This window comes from Cannabis sativa, chromosome 5 (assembly GCF_029168945.1).
Source record: "Cannabis sativa cultivar Pink pepper isolate KNU-18-1 chromosome 5, ASM2916894v1, whole genome shotgun sequence".
Lineage (NCBI taxonomy): Eukaryota > Viridiplantae > Streptophyta > Magnoliopsida > Rosales > Cannabaceae > Cannabis > Cannabis sativa.
In genome coordinates, this window is record NC_083605.1 from 4,527,301 (window position 1) to 4,546,908 (window position 19,608).

A 19,608-nucleotide genomic window follows, 5' to 3' on the forward strand; every position below is an offset into this window, starting at 1 on the left:
ATAAAAATTAACACAGAATTAATTTTAAAAAAATTATAAAAATAGGCATAAGTAAACAGATTATTTGAACATTGTTTCTCGCATGTTAAATTATTTTGAATTTATTGAAAATTTGCAAGATGTTTTAAAAAAAAAAAAACTACAATATACATTGTCATATAAAATAATTAAGATTAATATTATTTGGATATCGAAAATACGAAAGTAGTGTTTGGTACACTTAATTTTAGAGAGTAAAACATAGAATTTCCCAAATTAATTATAGTGTTGTTTTGTTATTATCTTTCATTATCTATATTTAATTTCTTATAACTTTTTGAGTTGTATGTTTATTTATTTTTTCCATAAGTTTATTTTTCAGCTTTAATTATAAATTTAATAGAATGAGAATATAATGTTATATTTTTTTATTTAAGTAATAATTATTTATCAATAATAGTATTATTATAGTAGAAAAATAATCACATGATAAACTTTATTTTATGCTGTTAAAAAAAAAATTAAATATGTTTTATGTATATTTTATAAATTGATTATTTAGTAAAAATTCTTTCGTATATAATATATATGATGAGAGAGAATAACACTAACTCCTCAAAATAGTTAAGGAGTTTTTTTTGTAAATACACTATGAAAAGCCCAAAAATCTATTCTCTCTTTTATAAGGTTTATAGATACACAATCATAATAATATTAATTAAGTCCCATTTGGGATTTTACAATTTTAATTTAAAAAACATGTATATGTATATGCATGGTTTGTTTGTTTGTTGTGAGGAGTAATATAGAAAGCAATATTTTAGAGGAAATGGATATTATTAATTTCTTTAATTGTTTGGAAAAATCTTGTTCTTTCTAGAGATAAACTCCAGTCCAAACCGTCATAGAACAAGACAAAATAAATAGTATTACTTATTAATATAATTAAAATATAATCAACTTGTACTACTCGATGTTGAATTTATATATTTTTTATTTTGATTTCCCTTGTGACAAAATTGTCTTCGAAATATATATTAGATCCCAAATTACATCTTTTCAAAAGAATACTGTCCACTCTATTATTATACATACACATGTTACTTCAGATTTTTCCTAAAATACGTGGCAGCGGCTGCATGCGACACGTAGATCTCAAAGAACATCCACTCACAAAAATTAGTAAAGTAATAGGCACAGAAGTGCATCTCACGGAGTGAGCTTCTTGGAGGAAAGCATAAGGCACACCTTTACTCTCCGGGAGGCTGGAGTTGTAACGAGGCATCTCCAGAAGGGAAAGAGATTGTTCGAACATTCACTTCACATTTAATGCTGCATGGGGAGAAACGTATCAGAACCTCCATAAGAAGGTTTGACAGATGGCGTAAGCCTCTCATACGGCGATTACACGACAATCGACGAGTCTAGTGACGGCTCCATTATGAAGACTCACATCAATCAAGGAAGGATAAAAGATTATATTCACCTAATCTCTAAGATACCTACGACATTGGTCATGTATTTGCTATTTTGTATCTGTTAGGAATTTGTGCCCTTAGGAGGCTAACACAAAAAGACAAGTGATCCATTTCTAGGGATTCTCCCGAAAAACACTATAAATACCCCAAAGACAGAATGGAAAAGGGGTCGATCGATTAATTAAAGAATCGAAGGGAGTAAAGAAGAGAGAGAGATTCACCAAGAATATTCTCTGTATAAATACTCTCATAAATAACAAAGACTCGTGGACTAAGGCTCATTAATGTCTGAACCATGTAAAAATCACCTGCATTAAAGCTTACACAGCTCTTCTCATTCTATTATTTAATTGGTTGCCGAAAATCTCGGTCAACATTTTGGTGCTTTGATTGAGAGTTGAAGGAAGAGTCGTCACAAAGATAACAGTCAAAACAAAAGAGTCAGAGTAACAATGGTAGAAACTCGTAACAAAACACGTCAGCCCCGTCCTCCTCAAGATGCTCAAAACCCAGAAGGCAAAGAAGTGGCCTCACGAGTAAATGTGGACTCTGAGGAGCAAGATGGGGCGAACGATGAAGAATACGAGGAAAACTTCAAAGGGTACGACACCTATGACAAAGGCAGCTATACAAAACTAATGGTCTTGAGGCAAAAGGCGGCTGATCATGAAGCTGAACTTGCAGCTCAAAAGGAAGAGAATAAAAGGATGCAAGAGGTGATGGTTGCCATGCAAAAAGCCATGGAAACAGCAAGGATACATATACATCCCAAGGCCATCCTAGCGGGACCCGAGGAAACACCGAAAGAATCCTCACCAAGTACTCAAAAACCCAAGACCAGGGAACCAAGCCCTATACGGTATCCTTCCGAGGAAAACCCTGAGAAAAATCCAACTTCGATCCCAGGGAGAAAGAAAAAGGCACAAAATTCGCGAAAAGTCCGCTCAGATTTCTCGAAAGGGAAAGGTCCGCAAAGGGGCAAGCTCCCTCGAGTGACTCTTGGCCCTCAGGATCGAGAGGACCGAAAGAGCGTATCCGTGCACCAAGAACCCCGGGAGAGAAGGAGGAAAAGCCAGAGGTACCCTCCAGTTGACTTAAGACAAAAAATCAATGAAAAGCATGGTGACTTACGAGACCATCTTGACAAGAAGAAACACGCGCTGCCAGTGTCTGCGGGCTCGATGAATGAAGGAATCCTGGCTGAGTTAGCCATACTACACAAAGACATTGCTAGGGTCTCCCGGAGACAAAAAAGGGATGACTCAGATTCCGATTGTGAGGATCGGGAGCCATGTGCCCGGCACATACTGGATGCAGAGCTCCCCAAGAACTTTAAGATGCCCGAGATGGCAGCTTACACCGGAGATTTAGACCCCAGTGACCATTTGTCCTGGTTCAACCGGGTGATGACTGTCATGAGGGTCAGCAATGACGCAAAGTGTTTATGCTTTCCACTAACGCTGAGCGGTTCCGCTGAAGAATGGTTCAAGAAGCTGGAACCCGGATCAGTAGACTGCTGGAACAAGCTACAAGTTAGCTTCTGGAGACAGTTTGTTGCAACGAGAAAAATTAACCTTGAAGTCAGCGCCCTGACTAATATAAAACAATTGCATACGGAAACTCTAAAGAACTTTAACAAAAGATTCAAAGAAGAAGCTTTAAAGACCAAGAAGGTGGACGACGGACAACAGCTAGCCCTTCTCCAGGCTGTGATCCGCACGGGGACTCCTTTTTGGAACGAACTAAAAAAGAGGGAGCAGCTAATCTCCAAGATTTCCAAAAAAGGGTCCAAAAGTATATCAACTTGGAAGAAGCCAAAATAGTGGCTTACAGAGGATATTACCCGGCCGAAGTGTCAGGATATGCACAACTCCCGGGAGCCATGCCTCCGGCCACTCCTCAAATGAGCGACATACAATTCTCCGCTACCCCAGGATATAATCAGAGCCTCGCCTTGGCTCCTGCATCATCACACTTTGGGACCCCCATGGGCAATCCCTCGGGGATGAACGTCCAAGCCCTGTCTCAGTCCACGCTTGCCACCAACCTGACAGGACCTCCTCAGAGTTCCCGGAGTAAGAGGTCCTCAAAGGGCAGCACCCAGACTGAGGACAAATGACAATGGAGGGGATACACCCCTCAGTACACTCAATACACGGAGCTTACAGACACGCAGGAGCGGGTATACTTTGCCACTAGGCAAAATACACATTACCGAAAACCTTCTCCCTTGTATAGGGATAGTTCCCAGAGGGATCCCAGCTAAAGATGTGAATATCACAACGACATTGGCCATAGTACCAATGAATGCAAGAGCCTAAAAGACAAAATTGTGAACCTAATCCGACTAGGTCATTTATATGAATGGATCAAGAATCGATTACCCCATCTTAACCTGGCTCCAGTAGGAGGCCCATTACCACAGGGAGCACCAGGGGGTATGCCCGGAGAACAAGCGCCTGGGGTACCCCCCGGAGGAGCACTCCCTCAGCAAGTCCCTGGATTGCCACCAAGACCAAATGGGAGAGTGGCCATGATCTTCGGGGCCCCATATCGAAGGAACCACCAGAAACGAGCTAAAGCATTATGCTGAGGCCATAAAACACGATGAAGTGTGGGAAGTCACTCAACTCCCAGCACAAAGGCCCCGACTCATGGACCATCTCATTACCTTCACAGAAGATGACGCAAAACTAGTGCGTTTCCCTCACCATGATCCTTTGGTCATAGAAACTCCCATCGCCAATAAAATCGTGGCAAGAATATTAGTAGATAATGGGAGCTCCATGAACTTATTGTTCAAAGAAGCCTTCACGGCCATAGGCCTCATGGATAGGGATCTATCGTCTAGTGGCTCCCAGCTCATAAGATTTAACGGGACAACACTTATCCCAATAGGGAAAGTGAGACTTCCTGTCACCCTGTGCCTAGACACCCCCAAGAGTACTTTCAAATACTGCACCTTCATAGTATTGGATTGCCCAACAACGTACAACGCCATCCTTGGCCGACCAGCCTTGGTCGATTTCGGAGCAATGACCTCCATCCGGCACTTATGCCTCAAATTCCCTACTCGGGAAGTCGGAGTGGGGACAGTGATGGGAAACCAGGGAGAGGCAAGGCAATGCTACAACGTCACAATGCACTTGTCTGTGTTGATGGTGCACGGGAGTGCTGAACCAAGTTTAATGGAAGAAGACGAGTTGGATCCCCGTGTGGGATCAGAAACAAATGTAGAACCTATGGAAGACACTGAGGAAGTAAGTGTGTGCGACCTCGACTCCACCAAGGTCATCCGTCTAGGAAAAAACCTAGAATTGGAGGAAAAAAGTAAGATTGTCAAAGCATTAAAGGTAGCCATAGATGTTTTCGCGTGGTGCCAAGGGGATATGACCGGCATAAGCCCCCACGTGATTACCCATGTCTTAAATGTTAACCCAGACATGCCACCAATACAGCAAAAGCAATGTCCTCTTGATCCAGTAAAAGTGGACGCCTTAGAGAAAGAGGTAGATTAGATGTTAACTAATGACCTGATCCGGGATTTGTACTATTTAGAATGGCTGGCTAATTCGGTATTGGTACCCAAATCGAATGGGACATGGCGGGTTTGTATAGACTTCACTGATCTCAACAAAGCCTGCTCAAAAGATTACTTCCCTTTACCTCGAACTGACCAAATGGTGGACGCCACCTCAGGATTCAAGCTGCTATCCTTCATGGAAGCCTACTCTGGATACAACCAGATCAAGATGCATGTCGCAGATCAAGAATGTAATAACTTCAGGACCGACAAGGGGGTATTCAGTTACTTGGTTATGCACTTCGGGTTAAAAAATACTGGTGCAACTTATCAAAGAATGGTAAATCGAATGTTTAAAGGCCTCCTAGGAAGAAATATGGAGGTATACGTGGATGATATGCTAGTTAAATTTAAGACATGCATGGACCATGCAAACGACCTCACAGAATGCTTCGAAGTGGTCCGGAGGTATGGGATGAAGCTTAATCCGAAGAAATGTACTTTTGGCGTCAAATCGGGAAAATTTCTAGGATTCATCGTCAGACAACAGAGAATAGAGGCAAACCCCAAAAAAATTCAGGCTTTACTAAATATGCCTTCCCCCAAGAAACACAAGGATGTGCAAAGCTTGATTGGAAAGGTTGCCGCCTTGAGTCGATTCATTTCCCGGTCAATCGAAAAGTGCATCCCGTTCTTCAATATCTTGAAGAAATTTCAAAAATTCGAGTGGACTGAAGAATGTGAGGAGGCATTCAAAAAATTAAAAGAGCACATGGCAAAACCACCAGTACTGTCAAAACCAATTCACGAAGAGGACTTGTTACTATACTTGGTCGTTTCTGAGAACGCTGTCAGTGCGACCCTAGTCTGGGAAAAGGACAAGGTCCATCATCCGGAGTACTATGTTAGCAAGCGCTTGATAGGAGCCGAGACACAGTATCCCTTAATCGAGAAACTAGTGTTTTGCCTCCTGATGGCTTCGAGGAAATTGAGACCCTACTTCTAGGCCCATCCTATTAAGGTACTTACAAACCATCTGCTTTGGCAAGTCTTGCAGAAGTTGGAAGCCTCAGGAAGACTCCTTAAATGGGCCATGGAACTGAGCCAGTTCAACATACACTATGTTCCATGCATTTCCATAAAAGGACAAGTCCTGGCAGACTTCATAACGGAATGCAATGAGGCAGAGGCTAGCTCAAGTATATTGGCCCCGCAGATACCAGCATGGAAGGTGTTCGTTGATGGGGCATCAAATGAAAGTGGATCCGGCGCCGAGATAACAATAATATCACCGGACGGACTTCGGCTCCAGGCCACCTTGCGCTTCGCATTCCCAGCTTCTAACAATGAAGCTGAGTACGAAGCCTTAATTGCAGAACTAAGGTTGGCAAAAGTTGTAGGGGCTACAAGGGTAGAAGTCTTCAGCAATTCACAGTTAGTGGTTAATCAGGTATCAGGGGAATACTGGACGCGTGGAGAAAAAATGGTCGTTTACGTGGCAATTGTCAGGGAACTGCTCCATGAGTTCACTGAATACATAATGGAAAGAATCTCACGAGAAAAGAACGCTCACACAGATTGTTTAGCTAAGTTAGCCTCAGATAGCGAAATAGAGAAACAGGGGGTGGTACCCGTTGAACACCTCGCGGAGCCAAGCATTAGAATCAAAGAAACGGTAGCTGCAAATGAGCAAGAACTGGGTTGGATGGATTCCATCATCAAATACATAACGAAAGGAGAGTTGCCTCAGGAAAGGATTGTATCCAGGAGATTACAGTATGAGGCACATCGATATATAATGATGGATAATATCCTTTACCGGAGAGGGCTCAACATGTCGTACTTAAGGTGTGTGTCGGACCCTGAAGCTAGACGGATCATGCAGGAGGTCCATGAACTTGAAGGGTTCTGTGGAGATCACATCGGAGGTCCAAGTCTCTAAAAAAAAATACTGAGACAAGGATATTTTTTGCCAATAATGAAGAAAGATTGTGTAGACTACGTCCTAAAATGTGATTCGTGCCAAATATTTGCGAACATACCTAGAGCCCCACCCATCGAAATTACTCTAATGACTAGCCCCTGGCCCTTTGCGGTGTGGGAAATAGATCTCATTGCGTCCATACCCATTGGAAAGGGAGGGGTAAAGTATGCCATAATATCCGTAGACTATTTCACAAAATGGACGGAGGCCTAGCCTATGAAGACCATAACTGCTAAGAAAGCATTAGACTTTGTTATCAAAAACATCGTGTGTCAATACGGCCTGTCTCACAAAATAGTCTCAGACAATGGAAAGCATTTTGACTGCGAGGAATTCACAAACTTCCGCAACCAACACGGAGTCGTTAAAAGCTTCTCTGCGGTTGCAAGGCCACAAACAAATGGACAGGCAGAAGCCGTCAACAAAATACTAAAAGTCACCCTAAAAAAGAAGCTGCTGGCCTACAAGAACAACTGGCCTGAAGAATTGCCAAGAGTATTATGGGCCTACCGGACCACCCCAAGAACTACAACCGGACACTCACCATTCTCAATGGTATACGAGTGTGAAGCTATGGTCCCGGTGGAAACCTTGTTCCCATCCCATAGAAGGGCGACATATGATCCGGCAACGAACAAAGCCTTATTACAAGAAGCGTTGGATCAAATCGACGAGCTCCAGGATGAGTCTCTAGTACGAATGGCAGCTTACCAAAGAAAGGTGGCTAAATACTTCAACGCCAATGTCAAAGATAGAAAATTCACCATTGGCGAACTAGTCTTAAGAAGAGTCTTCCCAGCCACTCAAGAACTCGGAGTGGGAGTACTTGGGCCAAATTGGGACGGACCACACGAAATTGAGGATAAAATCGGCTCTGGGACCTATAAGCTAAAAAGAATGGACGGAACCACAGTGCCTAGGGCCTGGAATGCTAACCACCTCCGAAAGTACTATCAATAGTTAAGAACAATGTATGTATTCTGTAAAAGAATCTGTGCCGGACAAGTGTATGCAACCTCTTATATAATTTTTTAAGACTAAGTGACCTAAAAATTTCTTTTCATGTCACTTAAGGGGGTATTAAGGCATATCATACGGGCAAATATAAATAGGATAAACATAAGAAAACTGAAAAGTTAAATATATTCAAAGACATAGGTTGTTCAAAAAAGTAAAAGAATCCTAAAAAGAAAAGGCCTAGGGACGGGCCATAAAAAGTCTCTCCTTAAAAGAAAGCAGAAATTGTCTTATAAATGAGGGGAAGGAAAAGATAAAAAAAAGAAGTAACAACAAGAAATATACAAGCAAATCACTTAGTCAGCCCGAGGAGGAAGACGAGGGCCCCTGCGCTCTTCCAACACTGCATCCAGCCTCTTCTATTTATCCCGGAAGCAGAACAGAACCTCTTCAGGTTGGGAATAAAAAGGAAGACGAAGGTTGTAGTCGTTAGTTGTCCAACACATGAAAACCCCATCGCCAAAGCGCTTCTGACACTGTTGACAGGTGACTGGGATGGCCTTGGGATGTATATGTCTCCCTGCCGTTTCCATGGCTTTTTGCATGACAACCATCACCTCTTGCATCCTTTTATTCTGTTCCTTTTGAGCTTCAAGTTCGACTTCATGATCAGCCGCCTTTTGCCTCAAGACCATTAATTCTGTATAGCTGCCTTCGTCATAGGTGTCGTACCCTTTGAAGTTTTCCTCGCATTCTTCATCGTTTGCCCCATCTTGCTTCTCAAAGCCCACATTTACTCGTGAGGCCACTTCTTCGCCTTTTGGGTTTCGAGCATCTTGAGGAGGACGGGGCTGACGTGTATTGTTACGAGTATCTACCATTGTTACTCTGACTCTTTTGTTTTGACTGTTGTCTTTTTGACGATGCTTCCTTCAGCTCTCAATGAAAGCACCAAAATGTTGACCGAGATTTTCGGCAACCAATTAAATAATAAAATGAGAAGAGTTGTAGAAGCTTTAATGCAGGTGATTTTTACGTGGTTCGGGCATTAATGAGCCTTAGTCCACGAGTCTTTGTTATTTATGAGAGTATTTATACAGATAATGTTCTTGGTGAATCTCTCTCTCTCTTCTTTACTCCCTTCGATTCTTTAATTAATCGATCGACCCCTTTTCCATTCTGCCTTTGGGGTATTTATAGTATTTTTTGGGAGAATCCCTAGAAAGGGATCACTTGCCTTTTTGTGTTAGCCTCTTAGGGGCACAAATTTCTAACAGATACAAAATAGGAAATACATGACCTATGCCGTAGGTATCTTAGAGATTAGGTGAATATAATCTTTTATCCTTCCTTGATTGATGTGAGTCTTCATAACAGAGCTGTCACTAGACTCGTCGATTATCGTGTAATCGCTGTAAGAGAGGCTTACCCCATCTGTCAAATCTTCTTATGGAGGTTCTGATATGTTTCCCCCCATGCAACATTAAATACGAAGTGAATGTTCGAACAATCTTTTTCCCTCCCGGAGATGCCTTGTTACAACTCCAGCCTCTAGGAGAGTAAAGGTGTGTCTTATGCTCTCCTCCGGGAAGCTCACTCCGTGAGATGCACTTCACTACCTATGACTTTACTAATTTTTGTGAGTGAATATTCTTTGAGATCTACGTATCGCATGCAGCCGCTGCCACGTATTTTAGGAAAAATCTGAGACAACATTAATAATTTATATTAAATAATTAAATGATAATTTATAGTGTATATTATATACCATATATAATATAATATATATACATTATATACATATACATATATGCCCAAAAATATATGTACTATGTTCGATCAGGTTCGGGTCAAGGGTCGACCACCATGGCCATGGCGACCACGAAAAAAGGAGCAACTCACACAAAGAACGAGTCAAAGGACTCGAGATCTAGATCGGTCACATGCAGTAGGCGGAGGAGGGCGAAGGGTCGGACCTTCGGTCTTATTGGCTCACGGTGGCAACAGGAGAGGTCCGAAGACCTCAGAACCCAATAGGTTCCTCCTCCGGTTACAACCAGAACCAATCCTACAAATCTGAGTGATATTAACCAAGTATATATAAATAAAAATAAAAATAAAAATATAACTTAATGTATATAAATATATGTATGCAGATTGTTTGTTATCAACTTGAGTATAACCAAAAGTTGATACATTATGATTGACTCATAATTAATTTATTAATTTGTTGATAATAATAATAATAATTAATATATTAATGATCTATAATCATCATGTTTGGATTATGGCATATCAGGTCTATAACTTATCACAATAACATTAATATATACAGAACATATATATGAAATTTTTGTTTTTTTTTTCTTTATTTATTATAATAGTTATCCTCGTGATAAAAATAAATAGGAAGACCAATAAAAAATAGAATAAAACACAATATATATTTATTTGTAATTATCCATTAATCAGGAAAATAAATAAATAAATAGATAAACATTACTTGTAAAATTAAATTCTCAAGGAAGAAAGGTCAACTATAAATTTTGTTTGTACAAGTGAACTGGTCAACTTTAATTAATTATTATGAAAATAGCAACTTGTCAATAACTTAACTGCCAACGAATATAGTAATTACATATTACCATTTTATAATAATTACACAAAATTTACATTTGATAATTAATTCAACAAAGTGACGTGGAAATTGACTTATCATAATTTATTTATTTTATATTAAAACGTATATTAATTTCTATAGAAGAAACATATTTGCTACTAGCTAGTTGGGCATTATAAAAAAGAAAATCAATAACATAATTCTTTAAATAACATCTGAAAATCATAACTATAATTAATAAGCGTGCACACGTTTCTTTTAATTCTGATTAATAAATTATACATATAATTTATTTTTTATCTTTTTTTTTGTTTGACATGATAATTTATTTTTATCTTAATTGTTAATAAGTGGACATAATTAGTTGTATTTTTCATTTTTTCTAAATCTTAGAAAATTAAATTAATTTTTAAATACATAAAACGTTGAGCGAAAGGAGTGTGTGTGGTGCATTTCACAGCTTGATAATTTGATATTAAAGATAAAAGAGCAATTTGCGGCGAAACTCCCTTATGTTTTGATTTTTATACACTTAACCCCCTTATCTTTATTTTTGGTGGCAAAACCCCCTTATGTTTTAATTTTTATACACTTAACCCCCTTATTTTTTTTTTGTGGCAAAACCCCCTTATGTTTTAATTTTTATACACTTAACCCCCTTATCTTTTTTTTGGTGGCAAAACCCCCTTATGTTTATTTTTCTTTGCAAATTTGACACGCCAGTTAAATATTACCGTTAAATATCAACTGGATGACCACTGTATACACCTTTGTATATGTAACGGTAAAATCTCGAAGTCGATACAGTAGTAATCCAGTTAGTATTTAACGGTAATATTTAACTAAAACTTTAAATTTGCAAGGAAAAGTAAACTGAAGGGTTTTGCCACCAAAACAAAAGATAGAGGGGTTAAGTGTATAAAAATTAAAACATAAAGGGGTTTTGCCACCAAAAAAAAAGATAAGGGGGTTAAGTGTATAAAAATTAAAACATAAAGGGGTTTTGCCACCAAAAATAAAGATAAGGGGGTTAAGTGTATAAAAATCAAAACATAAGGGGGTTTCGGCTAAATGATTTTAATATTTATAATTTATATACATATCATTCTAATTAAAAAATTACAGTAAAAATATTTTATTTTACGATTTTGTTGCCGTTGTTATAAATATTAATAATTATGGGGATGTCCAAATCTTTTATTTATTACCATTAATTGTAATTAACATTCATCTTTTCTTAGTTTCCTTTTTTTTTTTTTAATTTCTTAATATCTCACTCTTGTATTTGTATAAATAGGGGTTCACCCCATTGGAATAAACAACTCAAAAATTCTCATTCACTTTCTCTTTCTCTCTTCATCTTCTACTTCTTTCTTCTCATCTACTTTATATTATTTTATATTATTTTATGACACGTTATCAGCACGAGTCTCTGCCCAAGCTTCAAGCATGAGTCTCTGCCCAAGTCCCAATGTAAGTATTTTGTTAAAGTTCTTGAATTATTTCAAAGTCACGATACACTAAATATATATTTATATATATACTTATCTGACTGAAACAATTTCAAGAATCCCTTTTCTTTTTATCTATATATCTATATATTATATATGTATGTATATGTTTTTATATATTTACTATTGATTTCATATATATATACATATTATATTCTTATCATTCATAATATTTACAATATATGTTTGCCTATGATATTATAGAGAAAATCTATATAAATTATACATATATCCTGAAGATTATGTATCCTCGATAAAATATTGCATATATCTTAAAGATTATGCATCATCGATAAAATATTGCATATATCCTGAAGATTGTGCATCCTCGATAAAATATTGCATATATCCTGATGATTATGCGTCCTCAATAAAATCTTGCATATATCCTGAAGATTATGCAAACGTAATATTCATTATATAGTTGATGGATATATAATGAAAGAGATGAATACATATTTATATATATGTTCTTGTATTCTTTGAGGACAATGAAAAGTAATCTAATATCGATATAGATTTTGACAAACATTTCCTGAAGTAAATGTTTTATATTTGTCAAAAAAAAAATGATTGTATTTATGTAAATACAACTAAAGAATCATTAAAAATGATTATTATTGATGCAATTTTATAGTGGGTTTTGAATACCTAAACAGAATGTTAAGAAAATTGCATTGAAACATCAAAGTATAAGAATAACAGTGAGCATGACTAATGTTATTTAAATACATGAGACATGTATTTATTGTTCATCATTCCCTGCAGAGAATGATACGAATTGAATTCAACTACTTTTAAAGATTGTTTGTATTAGTCATGTTACTATACATTGTTATTACTTGCAATGTTGGAAATTATTGCATGTGACATATATTAAAGATCAAATTTTGCATACATCTTGGAGATTATGCAAAAATTGTATTCATATATTCTTTGAAATATTGTTAAAGAAATTGCTGAGTAATTTCTTTTTATATATGAACAAGTAATAAATTTTTAAGAAATTTATAATAATGTTCTACTTGTTCAACGTCATTCCCCGAAGTGAATGTAATGATTTTAAACAATCGATGGCATTATTTACTCAAATATTTCCAGAAGAAAGTGGAAACAACCAAAAGATGAGATACCACACACAATCAAAGTGTATAAAATCTATATATCATGTGTGGAATTGAATAATAGTAGTCGCGTACCTGTAGTACGGACACACTTATAATCAAGATAAAAGTATATTTGATTATTGAATAGAATGTGAATTGTACAAATTTATTGTACATTTAGAATATTTAAATATCATTCCCTGAAGAGAATGAATAGACATGAAATTCTATTTCAAAGAATATAGATTTCACATATATTGGCAATGCCAGAAGTAAATTTATATATACATATTTTATTATTTCTTGAAATTAATAGTTTCAAACTATTATTGGTACAGGATATGTATATATATAGTTACTATATAATTCAGTTTGCATATTTCCAGAAGTGAATATATAACTTACTAATATTTGTTAGTGATCCAATATAATCAAAGTGATAAAGAATCACAAAATGATTATTTGAAAAGCTTCCTGAAGAAGTCTTACATACAATTGCTACTTTGAGTAGTAAAATATCTTTGTATGTACCTAGATGTATAACTTTTATCTAGTTATGAAAGTAATAAGAAATAACTTATTATATGTACTTATTATACATTTAAATATATAATATATCAAGTCATGATAGTTAGACTGATGAATAGTCTATTAATAAATTAGACGACTTGTTAAAAAGATATTAGGAAAAATGAATGGTATATTACGGTTATATCTATTTGACAATTACAATAACATGATGAAGTTGTCATGTATTTTTCAAATTATACACATCATTGAATTGATGATAGTGATTCCTGAAGAAATATAAAGTTTGATAAACATAATAGTGACTCCTGAAGAGTGTATATGTTTTGGAGAATAATATAATTATATTATTCGTGTATATAAAAATGAAACTTGTAATGATTATGTTGTAATGAATTTACATTACCTTTTGAAAGTTTCATTGAAATACAAATTATAGTGAACCTGAAGTTCATGAATTGAATTTTTTGACATGATCAATCATATGCAATAAATTGTCAAAGAATTTGACTAAATTTTGTTGAAGAACCAGAAGATTCTTCTCATTGTTAATTTATAAGGCTCAAAAGAAGAATGTGCATATATTTGCACATAGAAAATATTTAAATTATATTTCTTTAACAGTCTTGAGCTATTATTAGATTTTTATTGCATAGTTTCTTATCGATGTGATAAGATTATATGATCATGTATTTACAAAATGTGTAAATTTATGTATTTCTAATTATACATGTATGACTCATTCTTAGAAATGAATTAAGTTCATAATGATTGAACTTGAAACTAAAGTTTATTGAACTTGAAGTTCAATGTCATATAGTATATATGAGTTTAAATAAATATTGATTCATTGTGATATACTGAAATCCCTACAGGTATATTAATATTATTAGATATCACAATTTTTAAAAATTCTCTCGATCAGGGGGAGAGAAGCAGTTGGGATCGATAATAATTTTTGAAAATGATCCTTGCACAAAGTATATAAGAACAATATAGTTCAAAATGATATATACCAACTGCAAATCAATATTATTTAAAGTTGAGATAGAATGAGTTGAAAACGCCTGAAGCGTAAATGAACAATATAGAAATTATTAGTAAATGTTCATTTGATTTGCACTGAAATTGTTAAATCTAGAGGTACTCATGAAGATACCTTAATGTTATAAAGTATTGATGATTTAAAAATGATAACCGTGATGAAAACGGTACTCTAGAAGAGACTCCCAAGAGAAGTTAGACATAACACATTTGATCATAATTGAATCCCTGAAGTGATTCTATATAGGTACCTATAAATGATAAACATATTTGAAAAATATGTAATTTAAAGAGATCTCTATAAGTTATGTCAATATGGGAGGAAATTATCATATAATGAAATTTTTGTCGACAATAGATGTTGAATGTTTGCATATGCAATAAACTAACATGAGATAGCAAGGATCATGGTATTAGATTTGTCGAGAATTATCGACATACATTTTGATTTTTGGCCAAAATATTATGACGCAGTCCAGGCAAATTTACTCACATAAAGTGAAGTAAGACCTGTAGGGTGTGCAAATAAATATTTCTAATGAGAAATTTGCATATATGTATTTGTACATAATGAATTGTTGTACAAAGTTTGCATAGACATGAGATTGATTGAAGTAAGGCTTAAATATTAAGAAAATATAATCATGATTTGATTATAGCCTGGAATATATTTTATGAGGATTTATAAGCGTCACATAAATGTTGCAATAAAAGGTTATTTATTTGGAGCTCCTAATATAGTGAGAATTTGAAATAAGTCTTATCTAAAAATTCTAGAAGAATTTAATACATGTCTTAAGTGATATAAATTCAAAGTCGCGCGCACTATATGACAAAGATCTTTGTATGAAATAAAGACATGTAAGTAAATTATTATTTGAAAAATACCTATGGTTGTCTATGCAATATAAATTCGTAAATTATACGTTGTGATAGGCTCTTGAAGAGTTTTTGATTAATTGAAGAACAAACTTTTATTTCTTTTGTATTTCGAGAAATATTAATGTATAAAGTTTGTTCATTAGTTTGTTCTTAGTTTCCCTTTTTCTTAGTTTCTTAATATCTCACTCTTGTATTTGTATAAATAGGGATTCACCCCATTGGAATAAACAACTCAAAAATTCTCATTCACTTTCTCTTTCTCTCTTCATCTTCTACTTCTTTTTTCTCATCTACTTTATATTATTTTATATTATTTTATAACAGCCGTTATATTTTTTTAATAGTTAAGTGTTAATTAAGTTCTTTAAGTGTCAGTTAAAAAACACATATATATTTTTTTTAATTTATTTAATATGAAATTGTAAAATAATATATTTTTAGTGTCATTTATTATTAAAATTATATGTGTAATAATTATAAATATTAAAAAAAAATTATTACAAATATTTTAAAAATAAATAAAATAATAATTGTTATTTATTATAAATAATAAATTAAAAGGATGAAAGTGAGAGGCGAAAGCGATCGTGGAGGTTTTAAAAAAAAGGTTGTTTGGCCTCGAAAAGGAGACAGTGTTGTAATTTTCTCGACCCCATTTGGAGGGAATAGCTAAGAAAGCTGTGATCTTTTCAACTTGACAAACTAAAAAGACTATTATTAATATTAATTATTATTATTATTATTATATAGTTTCTCTCTTCTTTCTATATACATAATACAAATTCAATTGCATTACATAACTTTTTCTTCATAATCACTCTTACAGGTATATATTTCTTCTTTCTTTCTGGTTAATCATCTTTGGGATTCTTGAATTATGTTTTTTGCTTTTTTTAATGCTGTGTGGCATTTGTGAATTGGGTTTTCAGTTTGGTACATTTTCGTCTCCTTTTCAATTATTGAATCATGTTTTTTGTCTTTTTGGGACTTTATTTTTCAAACAGTAATGCAGCTGTGAACTGGGTTTTGAAATTTATGCATTTTTGTTGAGCTTTTTCTTATACTTGTTTGGTTGATGAGAAAACATGGGAAAAAAAAAATAGAGAGAAAGCGATGATCTTTAGGAGCCGTGTTTGTCTTTCTTGGTGTTTTCTCTGCTTTCCATTATCTCCCAAGTCCTTTGCATCTAGTTTAAAAGATGAACAATCCAATGATTTTCATGCATTTTCCCAGCTACCAAAAGGGGCAAACTTGATTTTGACATCTCTCAGAATTTGAGCATGATTTATTAAAGATGACTTGTTGGTTTATAAATGGTTGGATATTCTGCATTATTTAATCAAGTACTGTATATTGAAAATGATTAATTTGATTTTCAAAAACAATTACTGTTTATAGCTTAGCCAGCTTGATCTCTCAGTTCAAATTTCCTGAAATGAGATCTTACTTTTATGCAAAGAGAATCTAAAGACATGTATGTAATAATTTATTTCATGTGAGAAAAGTTAGGAACAAGAGCCAAAGTAATGAGTAAAAGGTCAGTTTTTGTGTTTTTTCTGTTACTTGATTTACAACATGAGTTCCTTGAAATATGTATTTTATATTTAGATTATTCAAGGGAAGACCAGATCTGAACCTTTAATACTAAAGAACTAGATACTGTGCAGCTAAAGTTTCCACCACATAAATCCACTGATTTTTAGACACTGGGAGCCATATTCTGCTTGCTTGGTCCCACTAGAATCTGTATCTGAATACTTAATAATTATAGTAATGTAGTAGCCCTTAGAAGATTTTGGTTATGGGTGACTGTATGTCTAGCCATTCCTATATCATATGGTCCATAGGGAGTGATAATATGGTGTGTGTGTGTAAGGAAATATTTACATATCACTGATCATCACTGGTTTTGTTTACTGTTTCTGCAGCCCTTAATAGTTTTGATCTTGAGTTATGCTTCAATAATGGGCTGTTATCCATCCAAGCAAGTGAAAACGCCTGGCTATGAAGAGCCTACTGTTCTTGCAGCCGAAACACCATGTGAGTTGCATAAAAACCACTGTCATAATCTCATATCTGAATTAATAAAAACTCTTGTTTGTTTAACTTATTATCAGCACCATTTTGGAAAAATTTCAAGAGATGTCATTGTAATTTGCAAGAGTTTTCGATTCAGAAGAGATTGTGTGATTGTTAATGTTTTGAAACAACATCATGACTCCATTGTCAAGAACTAGACATGGGAATAAACAATTGATCTATTTTCCAATTTTTTGCAGTCACAATAAGTGAAGTAGAAGCTTTGTATGAGCTTTTTAAAAAGTTGAGCAGCTCTATAATTGACGACGGTCTTATCCATAAGGTGCATTTCCTAAGGTCACATTTTGTAAAGTGACTAATAAATTAGCTTCATATTATATCAGCTATGCTATATTACTGCTCTGAAATAAAATTTTCCATCTTGTCCTTGTTTACCAGGAAGAATTCCAGCTTGCACTTTTCAGAAACAGAAATAGAAGGAATCTTTTTGCAGATAGGGTGAGTAATGTTGGCTCCTCTTCAATATAATATGGCATCTAGTAGTTCATGGCTCTGTGAAATGTTCCAATATCAATGGTCATGTCTCTTGGAAACAAATGGTTTGATTATCTATCATTCTAAACTGAGTTATTTTGAGTGTTCTTGTAGATTTTCGATTTGTTTGATGTTAAGCGTAATGGGGTTATTGAGTTTGGAGAATTTGTTCGATCACTCGGTGTCTTTCACCCAAATGCAGATGTTGAAGACAAAATTGCATGTAAGTTAAAGATTTCTAGTACTTTTATGTTCTAACTGTTGCCACCATTAGAATAACAAAACAGAAGCCAGAACTAGTTAGTCAAAGAAAACCATACATTACTTTCTTCTAATTGACTAAGTTGGTGGATGGGATTTATCTTTTTGCAGTTGCTTTTAGATTGTATGATCTGAGACACACGGGCTATATCGAGCGCGAGGAGGTGAGTACAGCAAAATATTTTATTTCCTTACCTTCTCATTGTTTTCTCTAAAGGTTTCGCTTTATCTGAGTTACTAAATGTGCATTTTATTGACAGTTGAAGGAGATGGTTTTGGCCCTTTTGCACGAATCAGATCTAATACTTTCCGATGATGAAATCGAACAAATTGTGGATAAGGTGCAAATTTGTATTTATTTATGTAATCAAGATCCTTTCTTTTTTCAACCAAACACTTCTGAAATCTTTATTTTCTTCAGACATTTGGTGATGCTGATTCAAAAGGCGATGGAAGGATCGACCAAGAAGAGTGGAAAGCATTTGTGTTGAAACATCCTACTCTGATAAAGAACATGACTTTACCATATTTAAAGTGAGTAATAAATTGTGTTAAAAGGCGCCATTGATCATCGAAAAAATCTGAGCTTCCATGTTGGAGTTATTTGTTCTTATTCCAATTACGAAACAGCTCATTGCATTTGTGTTTTCTCCATTTTCAGGGATATAACTCTAGCTTTTCCTAGCTTTGTGCTGAGCTCTGAAGTAGAAGATTCAGAAATATGAGGCATAAAGATATAAATATGAAGAGGATATCAACAATGTATCATCCTTCTATGATGAAGCAATTCAAAGATGAAACAGCTTCATAACTAAGATGACATTACAAGGAATGGAAAATTGAGGAAACCTGCAAAATAAATCATTCCTTGAGCTGCAAGTTACGACCGCAATCTTCGAAATCTCATCTAGTTGGTCAGATTGCAGAACTAACAGAGAGCTAGGGAAAAGTTGTAAATAAAATCATATATGTGCAAGTTATTGTCATTTGGAACCTCTTTCCTTTTTTAATGTTTGGCATAACTAAAGAAAGCAAAAATAAAAACTCCTCAATTTGTGTTGTTATTAGTTAATAATAGTAAATGATTGTATGGTAATTATAATAAGGATAATTAGGATTTTTGATCCTTAAATTTTGACATGTATTAAATTATGTTCTTTG

At 34.9% G+C, this 19,608-nt stretch overlaps 1 protein-coding gene across 3 annotated transcripts; it reads left to right on the top strand.

The window, feature by feature from the left end:
• Positions 1–16,237: 16,237 nt before the first annotated feature.
• Positions 16,238–19,608, top strand: LOC115718169 (calcineurin B-like protein 4). Of its 3 annotated transcripts, none has more exons than XM_030647129.2 (9): positions 16,238–16,438; positions 17,541–17,652; positions 17,892–17,974; positions 18,091–18,150; positions 18,301–18,409; positions 18,559–18,611; positions 18,708–18,788; positions 18,869–18,981; positions 19,109–19,608. In XM_030647129.2, the coding sequence occupies exons 2-9, from the start codon at positions 17,577–17,579 to the stop codon at positions 19,170–19,172; spliced, it is 639 nt and encodes a 212-aa protein (XP_030502989.1). In that variant the 5' UTR covers positions 16,238–16,438; positions 17,541–17,576; the 3' UTR covers positions 19,173–19,608. The 3 variants fall into 3 exon arrangements, with proteins under 3 accessions (XP_030502989.1, XP_030502990.1, XP_060971279.1); XM_030647130.2 differs by lacking the exon at positions 16,238–16,438 and adding an exon at positions 16,475–17,149; XM_061115296.1 differs by lacking the exon at positions 16,238–16,438 and having other exon boundaries at positions 17,170–17,652.